We start from the raw sequence: 17,386 nt of genomic DNA, 5'->3' as shown, positions 1-17,386 counted from the left end.
TCAGTAGAGTACTCTAATAAATGTCTACAACAAACTTAACACCAAAGAAAAAGTCCAGTTTTATGCATAGCTTAGACCAGAAGTGCCATAACTTATGTCCAAACACAAGGTGAAAATGAAAAGGACTGAGAGGGTGAGCAAATCAAATTGCACACAACCACATGGCAAGTGTTTAGTTCAGAAGCATCCAGTCACTATCCCCAAATACTGAAACCACAGAATAGCAGCTCACACCACAGGACTACAGTACCAAAGGTCAGGAGCCACAAACACTACAAACTACCACAGGAAGCAAGCACAGGTGATCAAAGGCATTGTCAGTACCCATTCCCTACAGCTAGTGAGAAAGTTCTTAGATGAAATGCCTAGATAATCCTGTGATCCAGCCCTAGGCCACAAAAAGGACAAAAATAATTTTAAATGTATCATTGCTGGGGAAAGATGTCTTCCCGAACTCAGATTTCACAATCAGTTTAACCCTGAACCATGGTTCAGAAATACTACTGCAGCACCAGAGAGAGCTTTCAAAGCAAACCACAATATTCATGCACCCCACCCAGCTCTAGCTGTGTTCAYGGTTGGTTCAGATGAACCATCACTCTTCAAAAAGCTATAAATCACAACATGTTTTGCTGCTGAAGAAAGATAAATCTGGAAAAGGTACAGTTAACTGTTGAGGTTCAGTTGCCACACCTCAGTATCAGATGTTTTCAAAAGAAATCAACCACAAGTTTCCTTTACAAAGCTAAGGCTACAAATTGCTTACTCTTTAATGTCTTTTTTTTTTTAACCTTAGAAAAAGAGAAGTTATGCTATTGCAGCTTTATTTTGGTAGCAATCAAGCCTAAAGAACTGTGCAATGTAGAAGCATAATTCTTCTTACCATAATAAGAGTTACCACTTATTATCCTAAATGGTCAGATTTGTTTCTGATACTGCTCCGTAGCATTCTTCTGGGGCAGTGTCGCTGGAATAAGTTTGGCTCATTCTGACGGCTTTTCTGACATGTTATCCTACCAATTTATGGTCTGTTCCAAAGCACATCAAAGTCACAGACTTCAGATCAGGTCTGAATGCACAACACAACAGATGATTAAATATTACGTAGCCATAACTAACAAGTAACACAGTTAAGGAATACTGGCGTCTACAAATGCCTAGTGATTTTCCAAACTCATAAATATAAGTTTGTGATACAACTTTTGCATACAGGAAATTAATCCCTTACCCACCCAGCCTTTAACTACAATGCTAAAGTCAAAATAATGCCTTCTAGCGTGCCTGACCACCTGATTACATGTTTCTGCTAGAGAGCATTAATTTGGTGTTAGTTTTAACAAGTCAGTTAAAGACTCAGGTAGAATGAACCACACAGGTGAATGTGGCTGTACATTCATTCACCTGCTGCTGCTACAAAATAGCTTTAAGAGGAAGCAAGATAGGGAAGCAGTCAAACAGTTGCTCTCTAATGAGAAATACTAATGCTCTGAGTATTGCACTTTGCATGCTTGAGCACACCGAAACAAGTCGGAGCTTCTCATTCTGCCTCATTAGAGGCTTTCATTCCATCTAAGCCCACAAGGGGCCTCTTCCACAGCTTACTGGAGTCACTGGAAGGATTCCCATTGTCATTGGTTGGTGTAAGCAAGGGCAGGTCCCACTCCGTGCTCATGTAACGCAGAGAAGTTGTGGTCATACAGCTGCCTGACACACTGAGAATCACACGACTGCTTCGATACTGCCTAGGAACTTCGGCTCTCCTTTGCTAGAAGTGATTTCTAAAATCAGTGCATGTTAGGTTCTGGAATGCCTAAAGCAAGTTGGAACGTGTCACCCAGATCAGCTGTAGGCACCTGTTGAATTACGCAGCTGATTCCCAAAGTACAAATTAAAACCACATAATTTTAACAAGTTGTATAATTTTACATTCAAACTCCATGACTTTTGGGGAAAGAGGACCATATTGTTTCTCCTCTTGGTATCCAATTTAGTTGCATCTCAGCTTTTACATTYGTGAGCCTAAAGGCATATCCTGGGAATGCCCCAACCCTGACTACAACCCRTAAGAGAGAGCTGTGTAGTAGGAGCTGCTTGAGGAAGAGAAAGGTGATGCAGGAAGAGAGAGAGGCAGATACCTCACTAGGAGGTCTGAGGCTAGCTGGACATGTAAATACCCACTCACTGCCCTTGAAGTGATCTAAAATGTTTCTTCTTTGGCACTGCAGTACTTCCCTTCCATTACTTTGTGATGTGCATCTGTCTTTGTAAATCAAGGTAAATGTAGAGAGGGGAATATGCCCCCCTATAAGGAGCCTAACAAGTAGGGTATTTGCTTGGCTTTACACACACATACATAGTCCCATTGAAATAAAGGATTTGATTCCTCTCCATCAAATGCCATTTTACAATAGCTAGGCGATTCTGCTGTTTTTTCACAGTGCAAGGTGGATGAATTATTGCACCCGCATTGCATCACTGTACCACAGAAACCTTTCTGACAGCAGCTTATTGCAGTTTTTTGGAACAATGCCAAGTGAAAAGGATGCACTGAAAACCTCTCTTGCCAAAGCTCTCCTATCAATCCCAGGTTCATTAAACACATACAGTGCTCTGTGTCGCAGGAGGAGAGGAGGATCTGAAAACTGCCCCATTATCAAAATTATGCTTGCTTATGTTGAGTGTTTGTTACTATAAACATTCAAAATAAAATGGCAGAACAACTGTAAACAAAACCTATCTTCTTTCTGATATCTTCTGAAAAGGAAACAAAGAGAGGCAGCTGTTTTCTTTCAGGATGGTACACTTTGATACGTTATGTGCAATTGTATGACATCCATCCTGACAGTTTTCCTTTAAAATCTCTCTTCCTCAGCACTAAAGTAAAATTTGCCTTCCCCYGTTTTTTTCCTCACTGAAAGCAATTCCCCAGGCACCAAACCTGCACGGTTACGTCTTTCATCATTCTGCCTGAAGAAGACACCAGASACACACCTGCTGAAGCCCCTTCTCCTCAATCTTAGTACAGTCTTGGTGCAGGAGCCCTCTTCTCCTGAGCTCTTAGCTTCTAGGGCATTCTTCTTTTTATGCATGTGGCCTCCCTCCCTTGGACTGTGACTTGGGAAAACAATTATCATTTTCCTCTAGTACTTGTGGAAAGTTAATGTGTAGTCAATCGCTCTCCCACACARCCATAGAATGAAGTACATTGTTTCCTGAAAGAGCGCTTCTATTTCAATCTTCTCTTTATATGTAGGCAGGGTGGAGAAAGGATGTTTTGCAGCCAAATTGCACAGTCCTTACTCCACTACAAATTTCCACTTCACAAGCTTAACTCATTTAGGCTTTCAGTGAAGTGTGTAAGTTTAAGGAGGCTAAGTCTAGGAGCCTTTTCGATACTGGTAATATTTATAGTAAGTAAATACCAAGTTAAAAGAGTCAGGGGAACTGATTGTGCTGCACTACATGAATGTCAGCTATAAACAGAAATTCCGAAGAAACATAGCGACAGCCTAAACAGTCATAAAATAGCAGTTTTGTGCTCAGAGCAGGACTTGGATGTGCTTAGCTACTTGTCTATGCTGGTGAGTACAGCAGCATCAAGATTATGAAGTCCCTGTTCTGCTTGTTTAACCTACCGTGAAGAAGCAAGGTTTCCTATAAAGCTTTCCAAGAAACAAAAATAAACATAAAAACTACAGTGTATTCAAACACTGTATAATAATTGTGAAGCTGTACTCACACAGAGCATGCTACACTAACCATGCTAAGACAGACAAAAACTTCCTGAAGATCATTTCCATTTAGGATAGCACTCATTGCAAGTGCATAAAATACAGTGGRTGACATATTTGGAGCTTGAAGTAACACCTCACTTGCAAATTTAGTGTTCTTATTCCCTTTGTTGCTAGAACATAGTTCTAGGAGTTAGAGGTAAAAAGGTCCTGCCAGTCAATCAACAGCTTGTTTCTAAGTTTAAAAAAAAAAGTCATTCAAACTTTCTTCCATAACTTTGAAAGAAAAATCTAGCAAAAACTTTGCTCTCATCTCAGGTTAAGAGGCTGAAAATAGGGCTTTAATTATTTCTTACGTAAGACTACATATCAAGCTATATAAAACACAAATACAACTTCTTTCTTTAGAGAAGTYTGCCTTTGTCTAATAGTGAGTCAGCATCATCTGACAGATCAATTTTCTGTAAGTGTAGGATGTGGATTTTGCATATCACGCTCTCCAAGGGCACCTGTTGGAAACTTGGGTCACTACAGCATGGAATTTCAYACTGCACGTAAGATCAACTCAGTGGCCTTCCAGTGCAGACCGACATCAAAAGATCTCATCAATAAAAATGAGGCTGACACTAGATACTTTAAGTTTCCTGTCCTCCAGACCTGCCTTTTCAGAAAAGGAGAAAGATAGCAAGAACATTCTGAATACTTTCTTGTTCTTTGTGAAACCATTAATATGCATAGTATCCACAGGATCATTCAAGTTGGAAAAAAGTTCAGGAAGTTTCAAGTCCAACCTCCCACTCAAAGGTGAGACAGCTATGAAGTCAAACCAGGTTGCTCAGGGCTTCATCCAGTCAGGTCTTGAAAAACCACATGGATTTCCAGCTTCTCTGTTCTAATAATTAACTGTCCTACTCATGAAAAAGTTCTTCCTTATGTCCAGTCTGAACCTCTCTTTTCAATTTAGCCCCCTTGTCTCTCATCCTCGCACTAAGCACCACTGTGAGGAGCTTGGCTCCATCTTCTTTATAACCTTGCTGTTAAGTACTGGCAGACTGCTTTTAGGTCCTCCTGAAGCCGCTCTTCTCCAGGTTGAAAAAGCCCAGCTCCCTTAACCTCTCCTCACCGGGCAAGTGAGCCATCTTGGTGGCCTTTGGCTGAGCTTGCTCCAGTTTATCAACATTTTGCATATTGGGGCCCCAAAACTGGACACAGTGTTCCAGATGTGATCTAACCAGTGCAGAGCAGAAGGCAATAATCACTTTCCTCAACCTACTGGCTGTACTGTTGGCTTTTGGCCTTTTTTGCTGCCTGGTCCYGCTGCTGGGTCATGTTGAACTTGCTATCTGCCAAGACCCCCAAGGTCTATTTCAGCAGAGCTGCTTCCCACCTAGGCAGTCTTCACCCCCCCCTTTCCTCCTCCTTCTCTCATGCCACACATGGCAGAAGAACCCAGGTCTCCACAGATCACCTGTGGTAATGAGTCAGGATTAACATTATAAAGACACAAAGCTAGAATATTACTAATGCACTTTTCCCTGTATCTTTAAAAACAAGCCTGTGAACTTCTCCCTCTTCTAGTTTCTGAAAATGAGAACAGCTGCTGTGAGGTGTTCCTCTCCTCCAAGCATGGTTGTTTATAGTAAAGAATACTAGACTTTGATCAGCTGCTTATATTTACTAAATTGATCCCAACATGTTTGCCAGTGRGCTGTATAGATTCTCAGCATGAAATGCTCCTGCTCATTTGAAGTGGTTGARATTGTTTTTCAATGGAATTTTCCATCATGCTCTGTACTATCTTCCTTCAAAGCACAATTTGTTCACTGGGCAGTACTCCTTGTCCAACATAAAATGGTTTTGCATGTTATATCTTGCTCAGTATTTTTGTTTCCTTCCCCCTTACTCTTAAGAAAAGTTTTCTTTTACAGCTCTCATGTATAACCTGRTATTTTTGTTAGCAGCTCTTATGTAGGGGGTTAGGGGTCTTTTGTTTGATTGTTTTTTTTTTGTTTTGTTTTACAGGGAGCATTAAAAACAGTTCAGAGTCAGTCATGATATTTCAGGGAAGATGCAATGCCTTCTTCCAAAAGCCTTTGGCTTATTTTATTTGTGCCTGCTCGCCAATCCCCCCCCCCCTTTTTAAACAGAAAGTCGGAGTACTAAAAGATACAGACATAATGCTGCAAGTCCTGCAATATGTGTGAATATAACTGTATCAACCAAAGTAACTCCCTAAGGAGAGCACTGCAATTACTATTACTACCACCTGTTTTTTAAACAGATATGGGCAGCAAGAGCAGGGACTGGACAAATCAGCACATATGTGGTAACRGAGAAAAAGAATCTGCATCGCCAAGTCCTAATCTAACGCTGTAGGCATAATGTAATGCATTAGGCAACTGCAGCTAATTGGTTGYTTTTCCCCTTCTTCATGTTGACATCCAGCAAAAGACACACAACCTTATACCGAGCTGCAGACTAAAAGAGAAGGCAGGGACTTACATTAGCTAGTCCAGCAACACAACATACATGAACTAGTGGGGTTCACGCAGCTCTGACAGTACTACTTACTAACCAAATCACTTTATTATTTCCCAAGGTGAAAAAGGAGAAGGATTTCAGTTTGCTTTTCTTTATTGTATTAGTCACTTTCACAAACTGCATCTCTATTAAATTGGCAACATTTGCAAAGCTAGACAGAGGCAAAGTACAGAGCAACCACATGTATATACTAGTGATCTTACACCTCTGTCAAGGTTTACTTCTGCATGTGATCAACTGTTTTATGCCAGTACACACTTTAATATAAAGTGGGCTGGTATATTCACAGCAAGTATAAGAAAATCTGTACAGTAAAGCAATACTAGGCAGTAGTAATACATCAGTTTCCAAGTACTGAAAGACAAAAGATATGAAATTAAAATAAGTGTAACATTACTGAAGATGTACACCGTCTTCCATAATGAAAGTTTTCAAGTTAACAAAATATATTTGAGGTTATACAGGTGTTAAGCTATACTTGGGAATCTATCATGACGAGCTAGCCCCTTTTCCAGCAATGTACAAGCTCCAAATTAAAAGGTCCAATAAAAATCCACAAACAAAACCCACACTTTTCAGTCTTCTGTGTCTACTAGTTTTGGGAATAACAATATATAAATGCACTGGTTGCATTTTTTTTTTCCTCCTGGAAAGAAAAGACCCCAAGATTTACTTTAAATGAAAATTTTGGTCTTCCAGCCTCAGCAGGAAATGAGGATATCTGCATGGCTTAGTAAATCACTACAGCCCCCTTAAAAATAATAATAATAATAAAAAGAATAAATCCAATTACAGAACTAACACCATGGTATAGCCTGCTCACTGCCCCAGCTGTTTTTCCTTCTGTGAAATTTGGATAGTGTGAGAGTCTCACAATAGCAGACTAAATTTATGACTACAAAGATGTAATTTTTATTAAATACTATTAAATATTTAATCAAATATTATTTGATTAAATACTTAGATGTTATCGTTATTAAATGTAGGAATAGCTTCGTATTTTTTAATCCTCAAAATAGACTCTCTAGAAGACATATCCTGTGCCATGTTATACTCTTCCTTTTATTGGCACAGTGTAGTAAGCAGCCAGATCCAAATCCTTAAGGACTGGATTGCTAAAGACATATTTGAATTGCTCTTACCTGCCTATAYGCAATAGAAAAACACATGGAACTTTTACACCAATGACAGTATGTCCAATATATAGAAATAGGTAGTTTTGATCAGCAAATGAACAGATGCATTATGTGGAAATAAAGAGCATCCTACAATAATGCAAGACAGCTAACTCAAAAATATAGATAATTAGCAGCAAAAGGTTCAACTCCAAGCTCACATACCAAAACCCCAAATATCTTGTTCATTTTTCATACAGAAGAGGCTGGGACTTCCAAAGTCCTAGTATGAGGGGCACAAATTATTCAGTGTGTGAAATAAAACAAAAACCTCTCTCAATGGAGACTACACCTCTTGTGGYTTATGATCACAGCATTCATGTAAGCAACTGCTTACACTATAAAGCGATATTATAAGCAACTGTTTACACTAAAAAGCAATATTATATAATAAATTATTTTTAGTTTTCTTATTGCTAGTTGCTCTCTCAGATACTTTTGCGGTCTTCTCAGACTCCTCTAGTGCTTTCTCAGTAGTGTGCGCTTTATAGGCACTCACTAGTTGCCATGAGAATGCAAAACATTAGCAGAAGCAGAGAAATAGCATAAGCAAGTGACAGCAAGTGTATCAGTAGCAGTAATGGAGTCAAAGAACCACTTGTGAATTACAAACAACAAGAAATATCAAGATCGGGTATCTGCACGTTTAACTTTTTCAGTGAGATGCCACTAGCAAAAACACTTACTCTGCAAGCTCTGGAGTTTATTTAACTCTTTACTTAATCTGTAAGGGGTAAGATGGCCAAGCAGAAATACAAACTGCTTAATTATCGTTTCTGTTAATTACAATAGATGGTCAGCACTGTGCTCACCTCTGATTGTCTAGCATTTTCTCCATTAACTCATACAATTTATACAGTGTTTCCATGCTTAAGCCTTACAAAAAAAAAAAAAAAAAAAAAAAAAGCCCAAAGTTTGAAAGTAAAGGTGGGTGAATTACACAATACTCTTAAAAATACTTTCCTTATGAATTTCCTTTATGGACCAAAATCTGTGTTATGAAGATGACAAATCAGATTAAAGTCTGACATATTTATGAAAAAAAAGAAAAGTAATGTATATTTTCCTGACTTAAAATATTAAGATGTGTAATTCTAGAACAGAAACACCAATTCTACAATATAAGTGATTCTCATACCAAACCTGGAGTTTGAGCTTTGATAAAATATAKTGTTACCAGTGATCAAAGCACTTCAGAGTCCCACAAGAGTAAGAAACACTGCTACAGTTTTCAACAGGACTTTCTGCGGTTCAGTTTTGCAGCAGAGCGCTGCCCCCTGGTGCTACGAGTCTGGAACGGGCTGGCTATGGGTGCTGCTTCTTGTCTTCAGCTGGGACTGAGCAATATCTGCGAGAGCACTCTGTATCTTTTCCAGTAGCATATCCCCACGATAAACTACCTCTTCCAGCCGGGCGGCTGCTTCGTGATTTTCTTCTTCTAATCGATACAGACTAGCAGCCTTTAAAATAAAAGGGAAAAAGTAAGGACCTTCAACTATAATACAAAATTGACTTTTGGAAGGAAAAATTGACTTTAGGAAGTTGAGGCATTCCCTAAAATAAAGGTTCTCTCTTTAAACCCTGAATTAGACACCACTGATTTGACAGCAATTCATTACAGGTTGCAGTCTGAATGAGAGCACACTTCTACACAGAGTAAAAACCAAAATCCACCAAACACTGCTGTTGATTTCTTTCAGATCGCAACTTTTAGTTTGGTACAGCTTTCCTGCTAAGTGAAAATAACCCCCCCACACACTCCCTTACTGAAAGGGAGTAACAAAAGATACAAACATAGCTTACATAAATCTTCCTATACATATTTTACATGAAACTGTCTTATTTAACCAAATAGTTTCCTTTTCACATTTTGTTTCAAATAGTTTTTAAGCTAGTCAATTTTTTTGTGAAATAAAACATTTGAGCTTCAAAATTCAGATAAAACATTTACCAAAATTTAAAGCTACTCAAACTTGTTTAATAGCAAAAAAAATTAAAAAAAAATAAAAAAAAATAAAAAAATAAAAAGAGAGAGAGAAAAAACAGAACTGTTTCAAGTTGATAAGGCTTTTAAAAGTTACTCAGGTCTACATACAGGCTTTTAAAAAAGTCATCTTAGACTTTAAACTGGTAAATTCTAACATAGTCACCTGTTGCTCTGCAAGGCTTATGTCTTTGCTGAAGATTATTTAATATTTGCACAAAGGAAGACAACAAATGTCTTTCTGACCCTAAGAASAAGGGCCATAGAAAGACAACAAGGGTAGAAGTATGAGAATTAGAATTAAGCTYGGTAACTTCAGTCTCAGCTGATAAATAATTGACTGCAGGCAAGCCACCGATCTGCACAGAATATATATTGCCAATCTGAACACAAGAGTAAAAGAGGGACTGAGAAATTGTGTTGAGGATTAACATGGCAGCCTCTCTTACAGCTTAAGATAAACCTCAGATTTGAAACATGTATCAAAACAGCATTAGCATCAAAAATAGACTGGCCAAAGTACAGCTCTAACTAGCCATATCTACCACTTCTCAGCAAAACTATATAGAGTATTTTAGAGTATTTCAAGCATCTCCAAAACAGTCTTTTTAATGGAAGTCATATCAATCTTTAATATTGTACCAATATAAACAGAAGAAACTAAAAATCCAAACTAGAATATGTAAATGGAGAAAAACAGGCTAAATTATATCTGGATTCAAAACCAAGCAAAAACAGATTTTGATGAAACTAAGCTCAGCATTAAGGACAGAGCAAGAAACTGTAAGAATATCAACTCAGAGGAAAGCATGCCCCAGTCAGATAACCAATCATCTTCCTGGAGCACTCTTGTTTCCTTGCATCAGCTGACCAAACCCAGTTCATCATGAGAGAAGCCTATCACTTGTCTGCTGGACAGACAGCTTCTATCTCAAGTTATTAAATACACAGCTTGGTAATTAAATACACCATTTGGTATTATGCTGGTGATAACATACCCAAATAGTATGTTCAGCAATTATTATGACTTGCAAAACTTCCAAATTTAACCTCCTCTATTTGATCCCAAATGCAATGTAGCTTTTTGTACTTGGCCCAGCAGGCATCTCTAAAGCCTTTTGTGAAGTGCCTTTTAAGAGTCATGGATTATCAACCCAGGTGTAATTTTAAAACAGCTCTGGCATTCTCTCTTTGCATCTTCCGGCATTCTCTCTTCGCATCTTCATTGCACGCAAGAAAGAAAATACTTTTTTAGATTTAGAAGTTAAATGTCTGAAAATCATGGCAACTGAAAGAATAAAAAGGATGCTGTTTAACAGGCAAGATCTGTAGGAAGCATGGCTAAGAAATACATGATGTTCTTTAAATTATGGGTCAAAGGCGTACTTCAGAAGTGAGAAATACAAAAAGATTCACAAGCTGTTTGCAGCAGTTCAGTTCTAAGGCAAAGAATGAAGGTTGCGATATTGTCCAAAGTTTTTGACCGCTGTCTGGCCTGTGACTGCTTTCTGTTCCTAAGCACTTCCTCAAGCAAATCTGAGACTTCCTAGAAACTTGCTCTGGTCTTAAGAAAGRAGGAGCAAGGAACAAAACCAGCAAGTCTGGCTGCCTAGTTGAAGAAAGGACATCCTAACAGTGAGAAGTGAAACGGAACCATTCTCTTAACAGGGCTGGAGAATTTAAAGCATACTGCAAACCCTTTAGCAACCAGTAACATTGTATGAGAACATGAGGCTTCAGTAAAACATTGGCTCTGCAGATACAAAGTAAAACATGCACAGGGTAAGAGAATATGAAGGATATCCAGGAAAAGTTAGCCAACGCATCAGTGCTGTTGCATCTGTTGTATTAGTATTTGAACAGCTGGAAAAACACCTAGCTGTTTGCAGTACTGTGATGTTATCATAAAAGCATAATTTCTGAAACTCTTCGAAAAGTGAGTTTAAAATATTCTCACTATGCATAATTTAATTTAGAACTAGATGCAAAAAGCAGGATTTCCAGTGAGCCTATAAAGAGTTCATTGGCTAGCCTCATGAAAAATTCAGGCTTATATTGAAGCCATTTTTCAAGATTACGTGGCTTAAAGAGAAAAAAGTGTGTTTAAAAGAAAGAAAGGAAGGAAGCTGTCTTCAGTAATGTTTTYGTAGTTTAATTAAGAATGCTCTTACCTGCAAAGCAGCAGTTGATTCCTCACTAGGCAAGGAATCTATCAGAACATCAATATCCTTTGCAGTTCGTGCAATCAGCGCTGCAAACAGTTGGGCGTATTCTTCAAAAAAAAAAAATATATAATAACAAATCAGTCTACATTTCAATACATTATTAGAAATAAGCACAATTCTGTATATTCTGTATATTGAGTACAGAAAATCCAAAAGACCTGAAGCATTCCAAGTGTTAAAATTTCTTGTTGCACTGCTCCTTGCATAAAATGAGAAAATAACTAGAACTCCATCATGGTTAGTCACTTAAGAAATTACAAGTAAAGGTATTAAGTGTCCTGGTCCCTACATTATGTATTCAGAAATAGCCAACAACTCATTTAACCTTTCAATCCTTGCCTTGAAATCTGCCATTATGTATAAGAACAACACTAGAAGTTACAAGAAAATAGTAATAGAGATTCAAATGTATGAGCCATTTAAATTATGTCAAGCATCAGACTATTAGTGAAAGAATTTGAGATTTTTTTTTGGGGGGGGGGGGAATCAACTACAGGGAGAGTTAAATTATCACTCAGAAAGGGAAAAGACTTAAGTTAGTAACAGATCTTAATTTAGCTACAAAATCATATTAAAAGTGCATACTGTTTTTTCAAAGAGGCACTAAGGCAGAAGATATCTTTAATCACCTTGAGTTTGACTTGGAAGTTCATAACTATAGCTAAAATAGTAAGACAGCCCTCTTTATCTTGTAATTTAAGGTCTTCGGCATTTTATGTTGATCGCTTCCAAAGATCTTTCATGCAGAAGGACAAAATATTTCTAATGACATTCTTGGAAGTAGACTTGACTTTAATTTAAAACAAACAAACAAACATACCCATTAAAACTTGCTCAGTGTCATCACTTATACACTCTTGGCCTGTAAATAAATGTTCTACACACAAAGTTTTAAGGCTGTTTTATTAAGACTTTAGATATCTGAAGATATGCAACTGATGATGATGCTGATTAGACCAAACTAAACTAACCTGGCTGTAGGATTTTACTGAATTCACTTTATTCAGAGCTTCACGACAAGATAAAACAAAAAGTAATTATGGAYTACCATTTTAAGACCTTAACACACCTCTAAGCTCCTCAGTTGTCATGTTGATGCTTGKACCCAAGACAGCAGCTAATAACATGAGGAAGCAAGCAAATCTTTCAGCTAGCTTCTGCAACTAATTCCCATATCAGAGAGCAAACCAACAAAGGATCATGCAACAGCTGTCCCAAAAAGAGCATCACTGTGCTCCAAACCAGTCTACCCTGATATCCCATTAGTCAAATCCAATCTGATACAAAACACATGCAAAGTTTTCTCAGGAAAATACACACACCAACCAAAAAAGAAATTATCAGATAGCAGTATGTTTTGACCGTAACATCCACARAAGCTTTGAAAGGTAACCAGGATTAGAATAACATGTTTATTTAAATATTAACTTGAAATTCTCAGATTGAGAGGAAAATCTTTCTTTCAGTTTGCTTTCCAGTTGCAATGCCACAGATTAGATCTTTTTCTCTCACCACCACCCAACCCAAATGCCATCAGGGGGATTTAACAAGATACTATTATTTAATCAATTAGATAAATAGAAAATGCGTGAAAGAAAAAAACACAGGAAAAGTTAAAGTTATAAGATCGAGAGTTTTAAACTCATGCATGATTTCACAATAGTTACACTCATTCTCATAAAAATTTTCAAAATAATAGATAAGTTAGTAAAAATGTCTCATAGCAGTTCTCTTAAAATGAGTCCTATTTAAGTTCTATTATAGCTAAAGGCTTACTTTATCTGCACAAAGAAACCACAAGAAATGCATGTCAACACTTAAAGGGTAYTTCCATTAGCACAAACTTCAAGAGCAGGTGCAGCTGACATCAACTTCAGAACCAACTTGAATCACTCCTCCACTTACTGCTGGAATTATGTTTGCTGAACATAAGGTACACATCTCAAATTACTGTGCATACTATACCAGAACATGTTCGCATTGAGAAGGCAGACCCAGAAACAAAGACTTGCCTTCTGTTGGATTAGCAGGCTGATCTTTGTTTATTGCTGTCTGAATGTTGCTGAAAGAGGCAGGCGGGCCACACTGCTGCAACACGCCGATGGCATTACARAACTGGTCTGCGAGCTACAGGCAGAAAAGAGGCAGGAAAAAAATTATTTTAATCTAAAAACACTTCAGGCTTATTTTTCAACCTCGTGGCCCTCAGGCGGCACGGCTCCCCGCCGGCGTTAGGCGGGAGCGCACCCGCAGCCCGTGACTGCCAGCGGGAGGGGGAGCGGGATCGGGGCCGCCGCCGGCCGCAGAGCCCTGGGCTGCGCCGCCGCTCGCGCCCCCTCACGCACCCAACGGCCAATAACGGCCGATAGCGGCCAATAACGGCCGATAGCGGCCAACAACGGCCGGGCGCGGCGGCAGAGGCCGCGGGGCAGGGCCTCATCTTCCCTTCCCGCGCTTCACGGCCGCTGGAGAGACCCGGGGGAGGGGWGGGGAGGGGAAGAGCAGAAGAAAACGGCRCTCCCGGCACGGCACTCACCGAGTTCACCGCGTCCTGCAGCTGCGTTAACCGATCCGCCATGGCGGCACTGCCGCCGCCGCCGCCCACGCGCCGGGGCACCTGGGAGCCGGCGCCGCCAATGGGGCGCCTCGATGTCAGGCGCGGGCGCCGCGCGCGCCCCCTGGGGGCCGGGAGGAGCCGCGGAGGCAGCGGGGGCAGGCGCCGGGCGGCGCCGGGCCCTGGGGAGCTTCGGCAGAAACACGGGCCGCCCGCCCGCGGCCCCGGGCGGGCTGCAGCCCGCAGCAGTCACTGTYTTAGCCCTTCTTGCTTCCTTGCCTTCGGTGCGGTTTGCAGCTGTTGAGCCGCTTGTGCTAAGGCGGGCAGYGCAGGCGGCCTTGGGCTCTACAGAAGCGTGCAGGTGCTTCTGCGAGGCTGCGGCCGCAGCCCCCAGGGCTGCCGTTTCCAAGTCAAATTAATTACATTTAGATATGGACCCTCGTACCCATCCATAGCCCTGCCAGCTTTATTAGTTTCTAGATAACCACAAATCTCTTCCTCTTCTGCCACGGTCAGGGTCATAGTTAAGTTAGTCTGAGTTAGTGACTTGAAAGCAAAGATCTGAGTTAATTTTTTTTAAGTTGCCTTCATGGTAAGAATAGGAGGCAGCTCTGCCTTAACACAAGTATTACCTATGATGAGTGCTTCAGAACAGATGTCTCTAATCTCATGTGATCTCAGCGTAGTACATAGTACATCCAGAGGTTGATCACAGTCCTCTGGATAATTTTGCATTCATTCACAGGGATGTTCAAAAGAACAGGTTCCCAAGGGCAAATCCAGGTATCAGCCACAGTCATGGTGACCAATATCATTTTAGTTTAAAGGGACAAGAACTTGGCCCATAATGTGTTATGGGTAGTTCAACAGAGGCAAGTACTGAGACAAAAGAGGAAAAAGCACTATAAAGTGTGCTATTCAGTACAGAACTGGCATTTCAAGACCATTTATTTCTCTCAGAAACACAAGTATGCACTCGTGATTGTATTGAAGTAAAAACCCAAATTCTTGTGTTATTGACAACAGAAGCTGGTGGTGAACCATGAAGTGTACAGCTTTTGCTGTACAACAGGCTTTCTGCCTCTGCGTGAAAATAGAAGTAGCACTCAGATGGCCCACTCCAGCACTTGAGCTGAGTAAGTGACAATGTCGAGTGGACAGGGAGTGGTAAAAAGACAAGAGTGGTAATGTCTTCAGCAGGCCAGCTTCCATTCAGCAAGAATTCACTATACCTGTAGGCTATAGAACAAGAAATACCAATTTGTGCAAGTCAGTAAGCATCTGATACTTAGCTTTGGATATTTAGAGATAAACTGATCTAACAATGGTCCTGTCTATGATACAAAATCTTCTAATATAGGTGTTCCAACAGCATTCTCACTTGGAAGTTCAGGGAGTATGGGCTGAACGAGCTTGTTAGATGGACTGAAAATCACCTAGACCACTGAGCTTCCAAGGTTGTAATCAACAGCTTGATGAAGAGACAGTGGCTGGTAACCAGCATAGAGCCGGGGGGGATGAAAGAGTCGGCTGATACAATTGCTGTGGGGGGCAGCATCAAAAGCCGTATTGAAGTCTAAGTATTTTACGTTGCTAATCTTTGCTTGTTCACAACCCCACTGATTGCAGAAGGCAATCAGGTTGTTCAAGCACATTTGACCCTTGGTAAATCTCCACTGCCTGTTCCTAATTTTCTTGGTGCCCATAACCCAACTGAAAATGGATCCCAAGAGAAGGAACATGCTTCTGGAGGTGAGGCTGACTGGCTGGTCTGTAGTTCCTCCTTCTCATCTCTCTGAAAGATGGGTATAATGTTAGCTTTTCCCCAGTCAGGGACCTCCACTGATGATGGTGGTATCCCATAGATGATGGACAGCAGCCTTAGGAGGGCCCGAGTGAACATTAGGAAATAATTCAGCACAAGGAGGGTGGTGCAGCACGGAGACAAGTCCTCCAGAGAGGCTGTGTGCTCTYGGGTCTTGGAGAGCTTTAAGACTTGGCTAAACGAAGCCATGGCTGATCTGATCTGATGTCAGCTGTAATCCAGCTTCAAGTGGGTGTTTTGGCTAGAGACTTCCAGAGGTCTCTTCTGATCAGCTTTTCTGAGAAGTTGTGGGTGCAGCCAGCCAGCAGCAATGTGTTGAAGAATCTTCTTGCAGCTCCCCCAGCTACCCTCTTTGCTGTCATATTAACTAATCTGATAGAAATGTTTTTCTGATAGTATGGTTGGGCTTACAGCAATCATTTTGCTGGCCTGTGTTATAAACTGGGATGTATGTTTTCTTCRCACTCCTTGGTTAAAAAGCAGGGTCACTGAAGCGCTACATTGTAGACCAAAACCTACAGCTCATTTTTAAGATAGTTCCAGCTCTTTTAGAAATCAGCATGTTTTTGAACTTCCACAATCTGGATGGATGCTGGCGTGAGCCTGGAATAAGTGAGGTGTGCAGTCCAAGACAAGCCTCTCTCAGGCACGGTTCCTCTGCGACACGAGCAAGTACTTTGTATGTGGAGTTGTGTATAAAGAACAGCCAAGGTCTCACCGCCGACTCTGATAGTGGCTCMGGGCAAAGCACTAACCTTAACAGTATTTTAACATTACATATTTTGACCTAAGGATCCTTGTTGGGCAGGACAAAGATCGTATCAGCAAACTAGACAACCCTTACTGAGAAAGGCTGCCTTGCAAATTGTATTAGGCTAACGTAGGCAGAGGAAAGTACACTCATTTAACTGAGCTRTAGACCCACGCCAATACGCATCTCTATGTTTTTGCAGCGAGGGTTTCMTTTTTGCATTCTGTTAACTGAAAAATGGATTAAACTGTGGAGGGGAAAAAAAGTGAGGGAGATTGTKTAAGGCTTTACAGAGGTTTAGGTTATTACATGAGTTCATAAATGAGGCCCAGACAATTAAAAGATCAGCTTAACATTCACGAGAACTGAAAACGGCAACAGCGGGAAGACTTTCAATTTGCCTTCTGTTTTCTTTTCCCTGTCATGTGCGCATGACTAACCTCTGAAACCAGAACATAACGCGCCTCTTGAGGGCTGCGGGCGCTTCCCTGCCGTGCGAGTGACCACTTCGCAGCCCTTGACAGGGGCGCTACGAAACGAACAGCAGAGGCGTAATAAAATAAAATAAAATAAAATAAAATAAAATAAAATAAAATAAAA

General features: G+C 40.4%; 2 protein-coding genes across 2 annotated transcripts in view; one reads left to right on the top strand and one right to left on the bottom strand.

Moving 5' to 3' along the window:
* The window catches only part of TM7SF3 (transmembrane 7 superfamily member 3), a gene marked incomplete at its 5' end in the record, with an annotated part of 68,008 nt that overhangs the window by 30,622 nt on the left and 20,000 nt on the right, over window positions 1–17,386 (top strand). The gene's annotated exons all lie outside the window — the stretch shown is intronic.
* MED21 (mediator complex subunit 21) lies at window positions 6,348–14,263 on the bottom strand. Its single transcript, XM_085324427.1, has 4 exons — window positions 14,193–14,263; window positions 13,669–13,783; window positions 11,603–11,703; window positions 6,348–8,907 (listed from the first exon to the last, which is right to left on the bottom strand). Exons 1-4 carry the CDS (start codon window positions 14,232–14,234, stop codon window positions 8,731–8,733), a joined length of 435 nt encoding a protein of 144 aa, XP_085180553.1. The 5' UTR covers window positions 14,235–14,263; the 3' UTR covers window positions 6,348–8,730.

The sequence above is a fragment of the Rhea americana genome, unplaced genomic scaffold, assembly GCF_003343005.1.
Source record: "Rhea americana isolate MKP2758 unplaced genomic scaffold, rheAme1 scaffold_91, whole genome shotgun sequence".
Lineage (NCBI taxonomy): Eukaryota > Metazoa > Chordata > Aves > Rheiformes > Rheidae > Rhea > Rhea americana.
This window is presented reverse-complemented; position numbering and strand designations above follow the sequence as displayed.